This window comes from Ammodytes marinus, assembly GCF_949987685.1.
Source record: "Ammodytes marinus genome assembly, chromosome: 1".
Taxonomy (NCBI): Eukaryota; Metazoa; Chordata; class Actinopteri; order Uranoscopiformes; family Ammodytidae; genus Ammodytes; species Ammodytes marinus.
In genome coordinates this window covers 18,342,344-18,359,378 of record NC_137230.1, presented here as the reverse complement: position 1 = coordinate 18,359,378, position 17,035 = coordinate 18,342,344, and the positions used below count along the sequence as shown (strand labels likewise).

The following is a 17,035-nucleotide window of genomic DNA, read 5'->3' as shown; positions in this document are numbered from 1 at the left end:
ATTTGTTCCCTGAATGCGATTGGCTGGCTTTGTGTGATTTGGCTGCGGGGTTAGAGGAGACGAGACAGTGTGCTCAGTTGTCGAGGTTGCGTCTTTGTGAAATTCTGTGTCAAGTTTCACTTGATTATGAGCACATCTGTTGCCTGTTGTGTTTAGTCTTCGGCGTGTATATTTATTGGCCGTGATTTTGGCATTTTAACTGTTTGCATTGCTCTTTGCATAAATGCAGCAAATCGTTTGTCGATGAAATAATTTGGCAAAATGTTTTGAATTTCTGTACAGCTTTGTCATGTAGCACTCGCCTGAAAGTGAAACATTCAGTGCAAAGCAACTTATATACAGTATCTATTTAATGTTCCTGTCTTTTGGGAGCTGCGACAAGTGAAAAAGTGTTAATGCCGTTGATGGTGCTGTTTCTTGGCAGCTGCAGTGTTAGAAGTGATGACCATGACATTGCTATAGCTATCGTACTCTGTAGTGCACTTTCACAGTTCTGAGGATGAACAAAGTGCAGATTGTTTCAAATAAATAGGAACCACATGAGGTGAAGTCACAAAGACACTTCCTAAATGAACAATAAAACTTCATCGCTCTAACGAGCAAAGCCCTGTGACATTTTTATACTAATACTAATCTGAAGCAGACCTACTACAATTCGCGCACACTTTACATCAGTGTCAACTATTTCACCAAAGCGTACTACATAGTCTTACATTTGAGTACATAATTGCAGAGACTTAAAACAATCCAAGTGAACACTTGTCCTCTTCATCTGTCTTGCCGTTGCTGAGATCTGAATGCTGGCTGCTGTAAAGCATTGTGTTCAGAAACTTAATTGTCCTGCCTATGCAACTCATAAAGCAAATAAGGTCACTGTGGAAAGATGATGTGCATTTTTTCTACTGTTTGTTTTGAAAAGGTTGCTGTTGAATTGTTGACTTGACTTGTACCATTTAGTCCATGTGTATTGAGATGACTTGCTGTATTGAGATGACTCACTTCAATGATAAACTGAAGAAAACAAAAGGCAATTGGAAAGTTGGACATCAGTCTAAAAATGTATGTTGTACTGACAAAATAAACAATTATATAGGCAAAACCTGTAAAACCACTTCAATGCTTCAAATTAGATATATTGTGAGTTCTTCCCTATGTAAATGATCATCTTAATCTACTGCAGTCTATGATCGGAAAACTTTTTTTTGTAGAAAAAATGTAAATAAATGTACCTTGTTGCCAATGCATGCCTGGCCTTTCTTGTACTCCTTATGGCACATCCTCTTGTCCAGCTTACTCCATAGTGCCTTGGCCTTCCAGGAGGTTAGCTTGGCCTTCAGACTGCTGTAGAAGGTGTGGTGGTCGGTAGGGTCCAGGTCCAGCTTCCTGCAGAGGAGGTTGAAGGCCTGCAGGGTTCCCTTACAGGTGGAGGCCTGGATGAAGTTCTCAAACAGCTTCCCCACATCATCGCTCTTCTCCTCCTCCGTCTCTCCCATCTTCCCCCCTGCGCTAAGCTTTGGGAACGGTTCTCTGTGCTGAGGCTCCCCCCGGCTCACTTCAGCACTCTCCGCCAGATGTGGCTACACCCTCAGCTTGCTGGCCCGCACCGTCATGCCCAGTCTGCAGGGGCAAGACACACACACACAGAAAATGATGTCATCTCATGGCAAAGAGCCTCTGTAACAGATGGCTTTTCGGAGAAGTGACGCTTTTCCATATTCTATCAATAGTCTGATAAAAAAATTGGACAGATTTCATTTCATTATCTCAGTTCATTTTAAATGGTTTACAGATTGCAATGTTAAATTGAGTTAAGTCAAAGTTGACAACACTCAGCTGTATTTGATCTATCTCTATGACGCCGGCCTACATTACTGGATTATCCAGAGGGCCCTCGGTACCAGTCGTCATTTCGAGTCAAGACCCAAAGTCAACATGCGTTTTTAAAAACACAAGTTAGCTTACACCCACATTGACGAGATTAAATTCCAAGTAGAGACAAGGCTGTGAGATAAATACTACAGAGTGAAAGAAAAATTAGCCAGTCTGTCATCAGAGCATATTTACTACTCACGCTTTACAGAGAGAGGCATAACTATGTGAGCCTATAAAAGAGGAGCTGTTGGTGGTTTTAGAGTCTTTAGACACTACGTTTTGGTTCAACATAGAAATAAACTTTCCCATGGCTTCAATGCTCTGTGATAGCTTTACACTGAACACAAATGTCAACACTTCGACATGGCGTAGGCTATCCACCAGGGACAATCAAATGTATACTGAAGACCAAGATATTAGGATTGCACTAAAACTTTATCAATTTGGGATGGGCCTCAGCTGTATGTTTTTATTGTAGAGTCTTGAGTATATACTGTACTTACTGTATGCAGTATACACATATAATACAGTGCTTCACTAACAGATGGATTTACTTGCAGACAATTCTACATCTCACAGATCTTATTACATTTTAACTGGGTAAACCGTTTTCAAGGTGTGTAAAATGTGGTTTTCCTATTATTGCAATTCTAAAGAACCAATGTGTGTTTCTGTTGAAGCCCTTTCATTCCCTGAGTGGAGTGCAGCACTGACCATGGATGAGTGGACTGGGAAAGTATTTGTCTTGTGGTCTTTTTCATTCCAGCCCAAACCAAGACAGTGTTTTTCAGTAGTCCAAAGAGAGCTCTTTGAAACAAAATGTAGTGCAAGCCCACACTCACACAGATTGATTGGCTCAGAATGGATATGTATGCTTGATTGGCCCAACTTCTGCTCAGGCGTTCAGTGTGCTTACATATGTGCCTGCGTGTGAAAGACGCCGTTACCTAAATACACACTTGAGTCAGAATAGAGCTGAACCGACAGAATTAAAAACAGCAAATGGGGAAATTACCTTTTCCTTCAATCAACCATCAAGAATTTTGAAAAGAAACGCAAGGAAATCCTTACCAGAACTCGACATCAAAGCCAAATGTGAAAATTTTCTGCATTAAGCCTGTGTGTGCTCATGGTGCTCACTAGGGTGGAGAGTGTTGGAAGAAAGTCTGCCTTTGATATTTAAATGTCCCATGGAGTGGGATGGAGAGGTTGAGCTGGCTGTGTGGGACTTGGTAACAGCCCCCGACAGTAACTTACTGTTACTGTCACACCACCACACCCCCGGGACCACAGGTGGCAGTGTGACTGTACAACAAAACTGTTCCTAGAGAGCTTTAGCAACGGGGGCAATAAACCAATGCGTGCAAAAGCTAGACACTATATTCCATGACTACTCAGTCTTTGGCCCCGACATTTTTAACTGCGATTTGAATGTGGTGCGATATTTTTAATGCCGCTCCAAGCATTTGTCCCTCGGCTAAAATAAGCTTCTTCATTTGCACAAGATCCTGTTTGGCCGTGTGTTTGCATCCTGTTTTCGATGCTGCTCAGAGAAACATTCAGGCAACAACAAAAAAGGGAACACCAAACAGTCCAAATAAATAATCCACACTCAGCCTGCTTGGACCTTTGCGGGTTCAAAAAGGCCCTGTCCCGTTTGTAAATAGTATGGACCCCCCACCCCACCCCGAGGCCTTTCACAGCCGACATTCGGCCTCAAGCGCAGCTAACATTCCTTTGCCACATGGCTAAACGAGCTCTGAACTGCTCCATCAGTACAGAGTACAACAGTCTGCTAGCCCTCTCACTGGCTCCAACAGCCAGGTAGTCACAGAGACCACCTCCATAGTTTTTGGGGGAATGTACACTCTGATTGCCAATGAGTGACGAGCGATGACGGAGGCAGGCATGATATATGATGCAGGTGCTTTAATCTTTCATGCATGGCAGCAGACTGTGATGGGAAAATTGCTGTGTATTCTAACATGTGGTATGTGTGGGACATACCTAATGGGATGTACATATTATCTTTAGTTAGTCAAAATAAATGCTCTTTTGACTTTATTTGAGGTAGCGAGATAAAAAAAAATCCTTGATAAAAAAGGATGAAATGGATAGCTGCTGCACAGCACAGCTATCCATTTCCATAATTTTATGTTGACATCATTTTTATTCTAAGCTTTGGCCAGTGTTCAAGAACCTCTCGTGCCTTGGGTGGAAAGTTAAAATAAAGACATGTCAACTGCACTTATGCTTTCACATTTCAGTCTTGGTAAAAAAAAGAAGAAAAAAGGCACAATTATTGGAACCATCTGTTGTACGAGTCTGCGAGGACTAATGAAAAGGTGCCACTGTCTTCATAGGCAAGGCAATGCTCAACACTCCAACTACATTGTCTCAGACAGAGTCTCATGACTTCACCATCTTAGCCTGACAGAATGGAAAGTGCCTAGTGGGCATACAGAACAAACCCACAGAACGGCTATAAAAATACAACTAATGACAGACGATACACACAGACACATACAGCATACATCTCAACCAAACCTTATAGTGGTTAGGAGGATGAGAGATTGTAATAGCGTTCAGGTTTTAGGTCTCCTGTCTGTTTTGAAAATTATTTTATTAAGCAAAACTGGTTGTAGCATATCTTAAGAAAGTATAGGGTATTCATTTATTTATTTGTAATATGTGAGGGATATATACAGTGCTATTTGTGGTTTGCTTGTTAATACTAAACTATTAATTTAGTATTTCAAACACTTCTATTTGCTGACATTATTTCTGCAAATATTTCTGTCAATATACAATTGTACTGTGAAACATTGCTTATAGAGAAAAATGTCTGTGCTGTACAGATCCCTAGCATGGATCTGCGATCGTGGGTATATAAAGCCCTGCTGTTTGTCTGACAGACATGTGTATCAAGCTTTCAGTTTCAAGTATGATAAGAGAGAATGTTAGGAATGTGAAAAATTCACCTGTTACACCTGGAGCGCAAAAAGAAAAGAAAAAACAGAAATCAAAATATGCAGAGGCACACTTTTACACACACATGTATCCTACCACATTCACGCTATACATACACACCTGACCTGTGACACTTAATAGTTTTTTTTAAATGGCATTAATGTAACTCTAGTTAACAGTTTACGCAATAAGTCAACATGGATAGCCAGATAAGGAACGTGATTTTAAAGTTTCATAGGACAAAACTGGATTTAATCTACATGTATGCATATTGTCAACAAATCCAGTGAAAAGAACAAAACCAACAATGTGTTACTTCCTAACTTTCAAACTTCCTCTGTTTGCGACACTCAGTCCCAAGCACTGCCCTTCCTACTGAAGATTCAAAATCTCCAAAAATGGGTCCAAAATGCATAGTCACTCCAATAGAAGTAAACAGTAGATTGGTTGGACTATTTTTACAGGCGGATAAACACACATGTGGTGCCCTAGTGAATATCAGGTTCTGACTGAACAAGCACTACTTGTTGACGATATTGATTCATCATCATTATTTTTTTTTCGTCTTGTCATTGGTTTTGTTGACAATAAATCACTATCAAAAATACCATTGTAGCTACCCCACAATAAAATATACATGCCTTGTACAGTAGACAACCCAAAAGTGACCAAATGTTTGCTAGAGGTGCAATGTTCAGTCCAATTTAACACATGGCCTACAGTTTAACTGTAAATACACAGATCCAAGTGTCCAAGACAAGTGACACAATGGCTTAAGACAAGTGACGCAATGGCTTCATGTGTTCTTGAACAGCACATACTGTAGCTTCAGGCTACCGGAATACAATAGGAAGCTGACAACACAAGGAAAACATCGGTGGTGCTGGGACCTGCACAAACTACAGAGTAGCCAGCCAGCAACAGTAATTACAGACTGAAGAAAACCAGGAAGGAACCCTCTGGAGGCCTGATAAGAAGTCGGCGTGGACTTCAGCCCGCCGGCTCTGCCCTTCACCAGGCCCCAGAGCTCCAAGGCATGATCTCAGCTCTCTGAAATCTGGCTGCGTGTCGAGGCAGAGGTGCCAAACACAAAAGAAGATATGTCGTGAGCAAGGTAGAAAAACCCTGGCAGAAGGTGAGAAATGTCGGTCAACTTCAGAGGAGAAAGCTGTGAATAATACCAAACACACACACACAGACAGGACCAGGCTTGTGAAGCTCATCTGGCCCACAATGTGTGCTGCTCACCACCCCTTTGGAGAATGATCTATCTGGACACGCTGAGTCACACCTGCACAGCCAATGACGCAAACAATTCACTCAAACAATTAATCAAAATTTAAATTCATTGAAAACTCTAACTTCACATTCTCATGTGTGACAACAAATTAGTCAGAATATGTTATCATTACCGTGATTGTGTCCAATGTTGTAAAATAAAGAAAGCTGACCTAAGAAACAGATTCAGCCATCCAAACAATACGGGTAAATGAAGATGGATTCCCTTGGGTGTGAAACGTGCTCAATATAAAACAAAAAGAAAGAGACGGGCTACAAACGGACTAACACACTGACACGGTCAAAGATCAGTGGCCATTTCTCATTCATCCACATCACAAGCAGGGCACGGTGAAAGTTTAGATGGCAGTATTACTGCCTGGCAGGAATAGACGATTCTGTGAGCCAACAATCAGTAGAGCCAGGCTCAGAATAGATAAGTTTCATGTTGCAGAGGAAAACAGCACATGACCTGTAAATATATCGACAATTGTAAACAAGAGACCATGTAAACAAGACCACTTTATATCAACACGGAAATAGTGCAAAGTTCAAGGCAACTCGAAAAACTAGTTTTAGGTCACCTATTATGCAAATACACTTTTGTATGGTTTTTCAACATTAATATGGGACCCCGGTGTGGCTGGACACTCCCAAAGACTGAGGAAAAAACCAGCCTCTTTCTTTTTCTCCAACTTCACCTTTCTGAAAACCTGTGTTCATAACCCTTCATTGACCTTTAAAAACCAGCTATTCAGACACTATAGACCCCAGAGGCGTTTTGGGGGTCTAAGCTGAATCATGATGGTGATGCACTAGTAGAGTAGAAATGGCGATGCCTTGTTTTGCATGTCAAAAAAGTTCAGAGTGCTGCTCTGCTGCGTGAGCTCCCAGAGACGCCTCCCATCCAAACTCTTCCTGTGGAGCGTGTCTGGTTTCCTGTCCTGATCAAAGCTCGGAGGAGAGCTGCCCCTGTACAATTCCACCTCTTGTGATTTTAAAGCATGACTGTGATGATATGTTTAAAACCCCCTTTTTCCCTGTGTGTTCCTGTGCCCTCCAGATGGAAAGTGTTATTGAATGTACCACAGCAGCACAGTCTCCTTTGTAGTTCCTTCAGTGACTCCATCTTTAAAGGGAGCTATTGGTTTAGATGCGATAGGTCCCAAAATATATAATCTATCTATTGTTGTTTTTTCCTTTTTTTTTTCTTTCTCGTAACGGTGCAAACTTTTCGTTCAGGAACAATATCCCCCCCACCTACATATCTCTGGAGGTTCCCATCTCTTTTGTGCGGCTCATTCCTGGACATATGCGTCTGTTTTCCATGCTGTGGAACAAGGAAGGAAACATATTGCAGAGAGGAAGGAGAAAGTTTACAGCACCTCCCTGGCAATAACGAGTCAAGGCTTCCAGTTACAGTCACAGTTTGTCTGGTGGCGTTTAACACATTGACATCTTCATCAGCATGACAACCTTACATAGCTTTATTGCTCTGATTTATGAACCGATTGATTCATTCATTCACTGACTTCTCCATTTAATTGTGAAACTCTGTACAGTATATGTCCTTTTTAAATCTTGTGAACTATTTAAATAAAGTCTCACATGTGTTAGTCTTAATGATATTTTTACCTGTAAGCTGTAACCATTGACTTATAATATTAGTAGCTTTAAGCCTGAAGTAATTATTATAGCATATAGAGATCTTAAAAAGGTGATTCAACTGCTCTTGCATAATTGCATGAAACACTAAATTGTGTGTGGATCCAAGCTGACGAAGTCTATTGTGAGAGCATGGACAAGAGGCTGAAAATGAAAGATGTTTGAAATGCTTTTGTGTGTCGAGATATGCAAAAGACTAGGTGGTTAGTGCATTTTTAGATTTTGTTAGTACGCCGCATCATAATGTAGGCCCTTGGTTTTGGCTGCGGGGTTGTAGAAACCTGCACAGCTTTTTGTGTAATGCTGTTTTTCTCTCCACGCACCACACACACATGACGTTGTCGAGTTATACTCCAGTAAAGCTGGTAATTACGATCTATAAATGAAAGGCTGGCACAAGAACTTGCTGTTGTAAGGGACTTAAGACTCTCATGCCATGAGCTTTTTTTTTTTTTAAGTTTGGAGGTATGGAAATGTCAACTGATTTAGAGGTTTTGCACAGGTTTCTCATTGTTTTACATTCAACTACAGGACATTAGTTACATCTTGTCCATACGGCTCTAAAACGCTGCCTTTTGATCTATTGATGGTTGAGTGCTCTCTCACCTCTAAAGTCACTGTATTTGTTGAAAAGAGGGGAACTTGATTTCCCAAAAAGACTACTTATCATACCTAGCAACACGCTGTTTACTGTGCCTTTCCATATTGTTTATATCATAGCACATGGGTCGTGACTCAAAACAAATGGAAAAAAGGGCTTATCAAGAGGGAAATTCCAGCAGGACCAAGATAACTTGGGGAGCAGTGAATGTTTATGCACAAAGAGGTTGCTAATCTCCATGACCATAACTCAAACGTATAGCATCAATGTCTGGGCCAGAGACAAGGTACGACTGTAGCCTATACTGTATGTGTAAGCAGGGTGCACTGTTTAGATGTTAGTTCGTTCACTCCAAAATAAAGTTTCGAACCTTTACAGATGAACGGAGATGGCTACTCTGTATTTTCAGCAGAAAAGGTACACAGGAAACTATTGCTCATACAGCAGTGGGAAGGAGAAGCATCTGCTGTTCGTGTAATTCTGCTTGACCTTCCTCAAAAATGCTGCTGAGCGAACCATGCATCATCATGCAAAACAAATGAATCACACTCATGCAGTTCCTTGAAACATGGAAGAGGGATAAGCAGAGTTGATCTCTCTCTCTAAGAATCTATGTTGATCAAAGGGTCAATTGTGTGGCTGCATATTAACCACACTAGAAAACATGCAATGGCCAGCGTCTGTAAAGGTAAACCTGGCAGTATGGGCCCGCCAACACCACACCTTTCCTCCTAATTATCGTTTTTACAGCCACAAAGACAAGCTGGGGACTATTTACAGACTTGGAACTGCCGAGCAGGTGGAGTAAGAATCGAGGGGGCGAAGGAGAACATTGTAACCTAGATTTACCAGTTTTTACTGTCTTTGAGTAAGTTGAATAGAATTTTTCCTTGAGGCGTGTTTCGGCAGCAGCAACAGAAGCAGGTATTCAGAAGTTATTTATGTCAATACACCACTCAGCGTAACAGAATGCAGCTTGCTCAATACGTTGCTGATAACCTTTATGTGTTATCAGAGAGCAGAGACAAGCCCAGATGTCTGACTCCAGTCCTCCTCTGTGATGACGTTCAAACACCGCCGCGTTCGCGATAAAACACAGGAGATTTAGCACGTGTTGGTTAAACTCCAAACTCAGTAAAAACACCTTGTCACAGCCAATAGGCAGCACAACAAATTGCAATATCGTCAAAACTCCGTTGTAATTGGCTGGATTTGGGTTTCAGCGAGTTCATACAATGATCCGTGGGGGGTGCTTTTGTCATTCCCTCTGCCATAACTTTTAATATAGGCTAACATTGTCCAATTATCATAGCCTACCTTAGTTAAACTTGATAGCCTAAATACAGTTCAGAAGTTGTTTGTTTGTTTGTTTGTTTGTTTGTTTGTTTGTTTGTTTTTAATAAGAAAAACTTCTGTCAGGTGTTATCGCTTCACACCACCCACTTGAGGAAAAAAAAAACAAGTGTTTAAATATAAAGGACTCACCTCATATCTCAAACCCAATCCAAAGTCTTATTCCCTCCAAAGTTTTCCGTAAAAGCAGGTCCTGGTCTGTTGTGTGCGGCTCCTCACTCAGTCAGTCAGTCAGTCAGTTTGCCTGACAGGCAGCGGTGTCTCTCCGCAGCTGGGTCCACTGGTAGAGTTTGAGGGCGGTGCTCTGAGGTCCGACACATGCCTGAGCCTGAGCAGCTACTGTGGCTGCTGTTTAATCCAGAGGATCCACACTCTCTCTCATGCCAGATAGGCCTACACAGTTCACTTACTAAACCGACCACCCACCGTCTGCTTCTTGCCCCACACGGAGAAATAACACAAACGATTGGATTTAAGCATATTGATTGGGAAACATGGGAAGGAAGGAAAACATTGATTTAAAAGCTAAATCATAGGCTTCTTCAATCAAATAAAAAAGTTAGGCTATTTAAAAGCCTGGGCATAGGCCTACATTTGAATGTAAATTATGAAGATAATTGAATATGCCTATACCCAGAATTAAAGGTAAATAGCCTAGCAAGAGGGAAGCTTTATTCTGATGCAATAGACTGGCTTTTTCACGTGTTAGTTCCTCATTTTGCTTGAGGCCACCTGGCGCCATATGGACCCCATTTAGTCAACTCATTATATTTTACAAAGGGTCAGCAGAAACTGAAGTCCACACAGTTCATGGACAAAAGCATTAAACAAACACCCGCTCAGTAGTCAAGTAGGCTGACTGCAGCCGCAGCCCGGTTATATGTTTACAAAGAAAACAAATTGCGCCATCTTGTGGCCAAGCTATGGAACTACCTGTAGGCTACATCGAGTACGGTTCGGTTTGGTTCACCCATGGATACACCTGACCTGTAAAAGAATAACATGCTTTCTCACCTTCCCAAAGAGAATCCCTTACAATCTCAAACATAATGGAGATTAATCTAATTTGTTTTAGTGTAACCTATTTATTTTTTTGGTGCCATACGGATTAAATTCCAATTGTTATTATTATTCCAATTAATGTTCACAGTTGTTATCATTCTTGATATAGCCTACAATTTTCAATATTCAGCTCTGAATTTGAAGTAGAATATGTAGAACCATTTTTACGGAGAATGTAATGTGTCAAACGTATGCTTAGGCTATGCTTTGGATAGATAAGCCGCACCACAGTGTTTATTATTGCAGTCCCACTTTGGACACCTACAACAGCGGGAAAAAAAATAAAGAAAAAAAAAGATTTTTCGATTTGTTTTTAATTCCACTAAAGTTTTTACCTGTTTTAGAAGTGGAGATTAGCCTATCAAACGAGGCGATGACCCCGGAAGACAGCTGTGATGGTGGTGGTGGTGACGCTGTTTGTGTTTCTTCTCAGCATCACCGCCACACCCTCCTCAGAGTGCAGCAGCAGCAGCCGCAGCAGCAGCAGCAGAGGCAACATGATGATGCGAGTCGCCCTCATAGTTTTGGCTCTCGCAGCGGTCTGCAGTGGCATCCTCCCAGAGATAGTGGACTCGGGCATCAGTCACATCCTGCAGGATAACTACGCCCCGGGACAAGCGGGGCTGGACCGCGTGTTTGTGGAAGTGGAGCAGCTGCCAGAGAATCCGCAGGTAAAAAAAAATAGGAGCCCGAGGATGTGTTTCACCAAGTAGACTGCAGACAGTTTGAAAGACAGATCTAGCTTTTTGCATGACACTGCATTAGTTCACTGCACACTGGCGCTTTTATTAGGTTATTAGGCTGGCGTTTTAAGAATCTTTAAGAGCACTTATACTACTATACTATCTCTGGACAGAAGTATACAAGGCAGGCATAGAGGAGGCAATGGAAGGGTTTTTTTAAAATATGGGAATCCTTTTTTAATGCATCTCTTTCCTTGCTATCTGCACTCTGATCATTCTAATCTAGAGGAACAACGAGAGCATCAGTCTCATCCCTCATCCCAGTCACCTTCCTCCAACTCTTCACAATGAAACTGCTTCTGATAACGTGATTGACAGTGAACCCTCCCACTCCTCAGCAGACCACGTAAGCTTATAGTAGTAATATATTAAACTTAACATGTAGAGTATTTGTTTTCCCTCCTAAATGAAACTTTGCACATGTCCCACCTTCAAACAGGAGACAAACAACATTACCACAGGCCTCCTGTCCGGTGACCTGGGGAACAATATTGATCATGTAAGTGTTATTCTGTTTACCTACAGTCTAAAATCATACACAGACAAATCTATTTTTAAACAGAACTTGTTTTTTTTTATTTCGCCTTTGACAGCTCAGTTTTAATTTCTCAAGTGTGTGTGTGTGTGTGTGTGTGTGTGTGTGTGTGTGTGTGTGTGTGTGTGTGTGTGTGTGTGTGTGTGTGTGTGTGTGTGTGTGTGTGGATGTTCAATATGCATTCAATTCAAGTGGAAAAGAAAAATGCTGATACGTTGATACATTTTTGATAAATAATAAAGTGATGAGATATGCTCATAATGGGAGTTCACTTTCAGGAGTATAGCTTCTAGCATCAGTGGGTACTATAATATAGTTGTATAAAAACTCAGTTAAAGAAGCATTTTCCTCATAAATTCACTTTTCCCGGCTGAGAGTGTTCCATGACAAGTTAAACACAGAAGACAAAACTTTGACTTGAATCACCTTTTCAGACTAATAGCCTAATGATGGCGACCATTAGCTTACCTTGTCAAGTCTTGTTATCTTGCTACTTTTATATCTTTACACTTTGTGTCTGTTGAATGGTGTGCTCTAAGACACGTTATTGAATGACAAGAGAAGTGAAGTCGAAATGGTAATTTCTTCTGCCAGCCTTCTACCCGAAACAGCGTATAAGTGGTCCATCAGGAGATCACTCATGTAAACAAAACCATTCCATTTCACCTTGATACCTGGAAAGCTCTCTTCATGCTTGTGCCCCGACCAGACCACAGAGCTACTAAAGGTTGAAACACACTGCTGTGTTATCTTTCCCCTCTCTTTTCTTTAGGGATGCATCGCTGATGAGGAGTGTGGGAAGGGAAAGTATTGCCTGTATGACGGCCACAACTCCAAGTGTTTGCCTTGCAAAGCAATGGATGTGGTAAGTGAACCTCAGTAACCCTTGAATGAGCACCTGCCCCGTTCAGTTTTCTGTAATATGCACTGTTTCTCAATCGTGTCACTTTCTCAAACACACCCACACACACACACACACACACACACACACAGCTAGCTCACTTCCCGGCAGCTGGGGTTTCTCTCCGACTGCATTGCAGTGTGTCCACAGGTGTAATCGGAGTGTTGTTTGTGAACACTCCGTCCTATGAGCTTCACATGAAAGGACAGCGTGTGTCAAGGTTAAAAAAAAGAGCTCTTCTTTTCTGTCTGCTCTCTTAGAGGACGTCCAAAACAAAAATAATATTAATTGAGAGCCTTCTCTGTAGAGACTCCTTGGCTTTATTTAAGACCCAGTTATGACTGCTGATTCTGTAGTGTCTTCATTGGATGAATGGGTATTGGTGTAGCCGAGCAAAAAGCAATGCAACGGGATGAAGATACTGGCAGCATGCCAAACAAGGCTACAGTGGTACAGGGATAATAAATGCACTGCTTCTCATCCAAAGTGCTGCACCAGGAAACTCTGCATGTACATAAGCAGAACACTGTTTACCGTATCCCCAAATAAACGATTAATAGGAGGTATGTGGGAACAGAAACCTGTCTCGCCGCCATCGGAGACACTTTGACCCAGCTGATATCATTTATATTTAACCAAAAACTTCACGCTTAGGCAATCATTTATGTCATTAATTCTCCTGTGAGTTTCAGCTTCGTTGAACTGAAGGCGAATGCCATGTTGTATTTGTGACATTCTAAGACGCCAGTGTTACATTAATAATTTGCATTAGTTGAAATGCTGTGGCGGTTTGATGAAATATGTTCTAATGACAGGTCCGGAAAGTGAAATACATTCTTTATTTTTCTTTCAGCCATGCACTAAGGATGCAGAGTGCTGCGGTGAACAGCTGTGTGTTTGGGGTCAGTGCAGCCAAAATGCTACTAAAGGAGAGGCTGGTAGCACTTGTCAATACCAGAGTGACTGCAGCCCCGAACTCTGCTGTGCTTTCCATAAAGGTACGGTAAATCAGCACACAGTACTGCAGTATATGCTTCTCAGTGATTGTCTGATTCCTCTTAGTGTATATATCCGTCTTTTTTCTCCTTGTGTTCAGCCCTGCTTTTCGCCGTCTGCTTGGCCAAGCCCATTGAGCGTGAGCGCTGCTTTGGCGCCTCCAACCACCTGGTAGAGTTGTTGTCCTGGGACATCCAGGACCGGGGACCCAGGAAACATTGTCCCTGTGCAGGAGATCTCCACTGCCAGCACCTGGGGTGGGTGCAGTACAATGTATAGCACAAGATGTCAAAAAGCTTAAGTATTTGTTGTGATCCTGTTAAAATACACCAAGGTTCTTTTAATCATTACGCATTGTTTTGACAGACGAGGGTCCATGTGCCTCAGAGGAGAGGACTCGAGTGAAGAGGACATGACAGACACTCTATACTCAGAGATAGACTACATCATCTAGACACGGCTTTGTAAACAACTCAACAGAAGAGACGGGGGGAGGGTCCGAGAGCTTTGTTGCAGAGTCTTTGCACTTTTCTCTGTTTGCCAGCTTAATCCAAAGTGGCACAGCTACACAGCTATGCATGGGTGAATGTATATTTATTTTACCTGCTTTAATTGAGACCTGAGGTATACAAGCCCTTACGGAAAATGAAGGCTCGATATCAAAACCACTAACAGATTTTAGTATTGTGTGTTGATACCTAACCCTGATGTTAAACTGCTACTACATTTTCTGCATATCACCATTGTATCATAACAATAACCGTTCTCAAATGTTAATCCAAGTTATACAATTAACAGTAACACACTGAATACAACTCTAGATGCTGAATATCTAATTTTGTGAGACCAAAATAGAGCAAAGTTACCTGAGCCATCCAGTTTGCAGGCTCACTGCAAATATTGTGCACTAGTAGGAAGGAAAATAAACCATATTTGCTTTGTGTGCTGTGTGACTGATAAAACAGAAGCAGGCAATAATACATTTATATGTGGGCTTCCTAGAATCACTTTACTCAACATCAAATATATATTCATGAGACGTCAGCATTGTGTCTGGTTTAGGATACTTTTAACACTTCAATAACAGCTGCCACTGGCTAATTTGCATCCTTATACGTCTGATAAAACCAAAACCGAAGCTTGTTTGATGTTAAATCTAATTATAACTTATTCAACATCCTACAAAGCTTATTTTTTCTCCACTGTGCACTCAGTGTGTTGGCAAACCTTGCTGCTTATTAATAGCTTTATCTACTCTGCTGACAAAATCCTCATGTTGCATTGTTCCACAGAGGTTATGTTTTTGCCAAGACCTCGGCTTGTTATAAGCATGACAAGAGGAAACACTTTGCATGAAGACATGTTGTGATTTACTCTATCAATGTTTTTATGTAGCCTATGTTTATTTATTTATTGTGTAATGAGTTTGTTCATGAACAGTTGTGTTCAAAATAATAGCAGTGTGTTTAAAAAATTGAGTAAAGATCAAAATCCTTATCACAGCTTTTATTTCCAAACACGCAAATGCATTGGGGACATTGCACATTCTATTCCAACTCCAAATATGAAGAAACATTTGTCAAATGTTTCTTCATCTTTACAGAAAGTGAAGAAAAAGGAATATTAGACTGTTCAAAAAAATAGCAGTGTCTGCATTTTTCTTTACAACTCAAACATTTACTGTATCAACTGAAAAATGCATGAAGATTTAGCTTTCCTAGGAATCACTGAACTAATATTTATTTGTATAACCTCTGTCTCTGAGCATCTGTGTTGCAGGGAGCCGACCGACTTATGGCACCTGCGAACAGGTGTTTCACCCTAGGATGATTGGACTACATTCCACAATTCCTCTGCATTTCTTGGTTTTGCCAGCATTTCTGATGTCACCACATAGGTTTTCTATTGGATTAAGGTCCAGGGATTGGGCTGGCCACTCCATAACGTTAATCTTGTTGGTCTAGAACCAAGATCTTGTTCGCTTACTGGTGTGTTTGGGGTCGTTGACTTGTTGGAACACCCATTTCAAGGGCATTTCCTCTTCAGCATAAGGTAACTTGACCTCTTCAAGTATTCTAATGTATCCAAACTGATCCATGATCCATGGTATGCGATAAATAGACCCAACACCATAGTATGAGAAACATCCCCATAACATGATGTCTGTGCCACCATTCTTCACTGTCTTCAAAGTGTACCGTGGCTTGAATAGGGGCCGCAGACAGTTAGTCAGACGACCCCCAAACACTGAATTCAAGCCACGGTACACTTTGAAGACAGTGAAGCATGGTGGCACAGACATCATGTTATGGGGATGTTTCTCATACTATGGTGTCGGGTCTATTTATCGCATACCATGGATCAGTTTGGATACATTAGAATACTTGAAGAGGTCATGTTGCCTTATGCTGAAGAGGAAATGCCCTTGAAATGGGTGTTCCAATAAGTCAACGACCCCAAACACACCAGTAAGCGAACAAGATCTTGGTTCCAGACCAACAAGATTAACGTTATGGAGTGGCCAGCCCAATCCCTGGACCTTAATCCAATAGAAAACCTATGTGGTGACATCAGAAAATGCTGTTTTTGAGGCAAAACCAAGAAATGCAGAGGAATTGTGGAATGTGGTCCAATCGTCCTGGGCTGAAACACCTGTTCACAGGTGCATTAAGTTGGTCGACTCCATGCAACACAGATGTGAAGCAGTTCTCAGAAACAGAGGTTATACAACTAAATATTAGTTCAGTGATTCATAGGAAAGCTAAATCTTCATGCATTTTTCAGTTGATACAGTAAATGTTTGAGTTGTAAAGAAAAATGCAGACACTGCTATTTTTTTGAACGGTCTAATATTCATTTTTCTTCACTTTCTGTAAAGATGAAGAAACATTTGACAAGTTTCTTCATATTTGGATTTGGAATAGAATGTGCAATGTCCCCAATGCATTTACGTGTTTGGAAATAAAAGCTATGATAAGGATTTTGATCTTGCCTCACTTTTTTAAACACACTGCTATTATTTTGAACACAACTGTATACCTACTCAATTCTGTTTCTTT

The 17,035-nt window shown here is 41.2% G+C and overlaps 2 protein-coding genes across 4 annotated transcripts in view; one reads left to right on the top strand and one right to left on the bottom strand.

The window, feature by feature from the left end:
* The window catches only part of mical2a (microtubule associated monooxygenase, calponin and LIM domain containing 2a), a 31,364-nt gene extending 21,368 nt beyond the window's left edge, over positions 1 to 9,996 (bottom strand). For all 3 annotated transcript variants that reach the window (XM_080032560.1, XM_080032561.1, XM_080032562.1), the window contains exons 1-2: positions 9,872 to 9,996; positions 1,230 to 1,617 (exon numbers count right to left, since the gene is read on the bottom strand). In XM_080032560.1, the coding sequence (XP_079888686.1) occupies positions 1,230 to 1,493 (264 nt within the window). In that variant the 5' untranslated portion in view covers positions 1,494 to 1,617; positions 9,872 to 9,996. The remainder of the gene's footprint in view (positions 1 to 1,229; positions 1,618 to 9,871) is intronic.
* Positions 9,997 to 11,196: 1,200 nt separating this feature from the next.
* On the top strand, positions 11,197 to 14,430 carry dkk3a (dickkopf WNT signaling pathway inhibitor 3a; the record flags this gene model as incomplete). Its single annotated transcript, XM_080028441.1, has 7 exons — positions 11,197 to 11,472; positions 11,771 to 11,890; positions 11,984 to 12,043; positions 12,852 to 12,944; positions 13,834 to 13,978; positions 14,077 to 14,233; positions 14,343 to 14,430. The coding sequence occupies 7 exons, from the start codon at positions 11,197 to 11,199 to the stop codon at positions 14,428 to 14,430; spliced, it is 939 nt and encodes a 312-aa protein (XP_079884567.1).
* Positions 14,431 to 17,035: the final 2,605 nt, after the last annotated feature.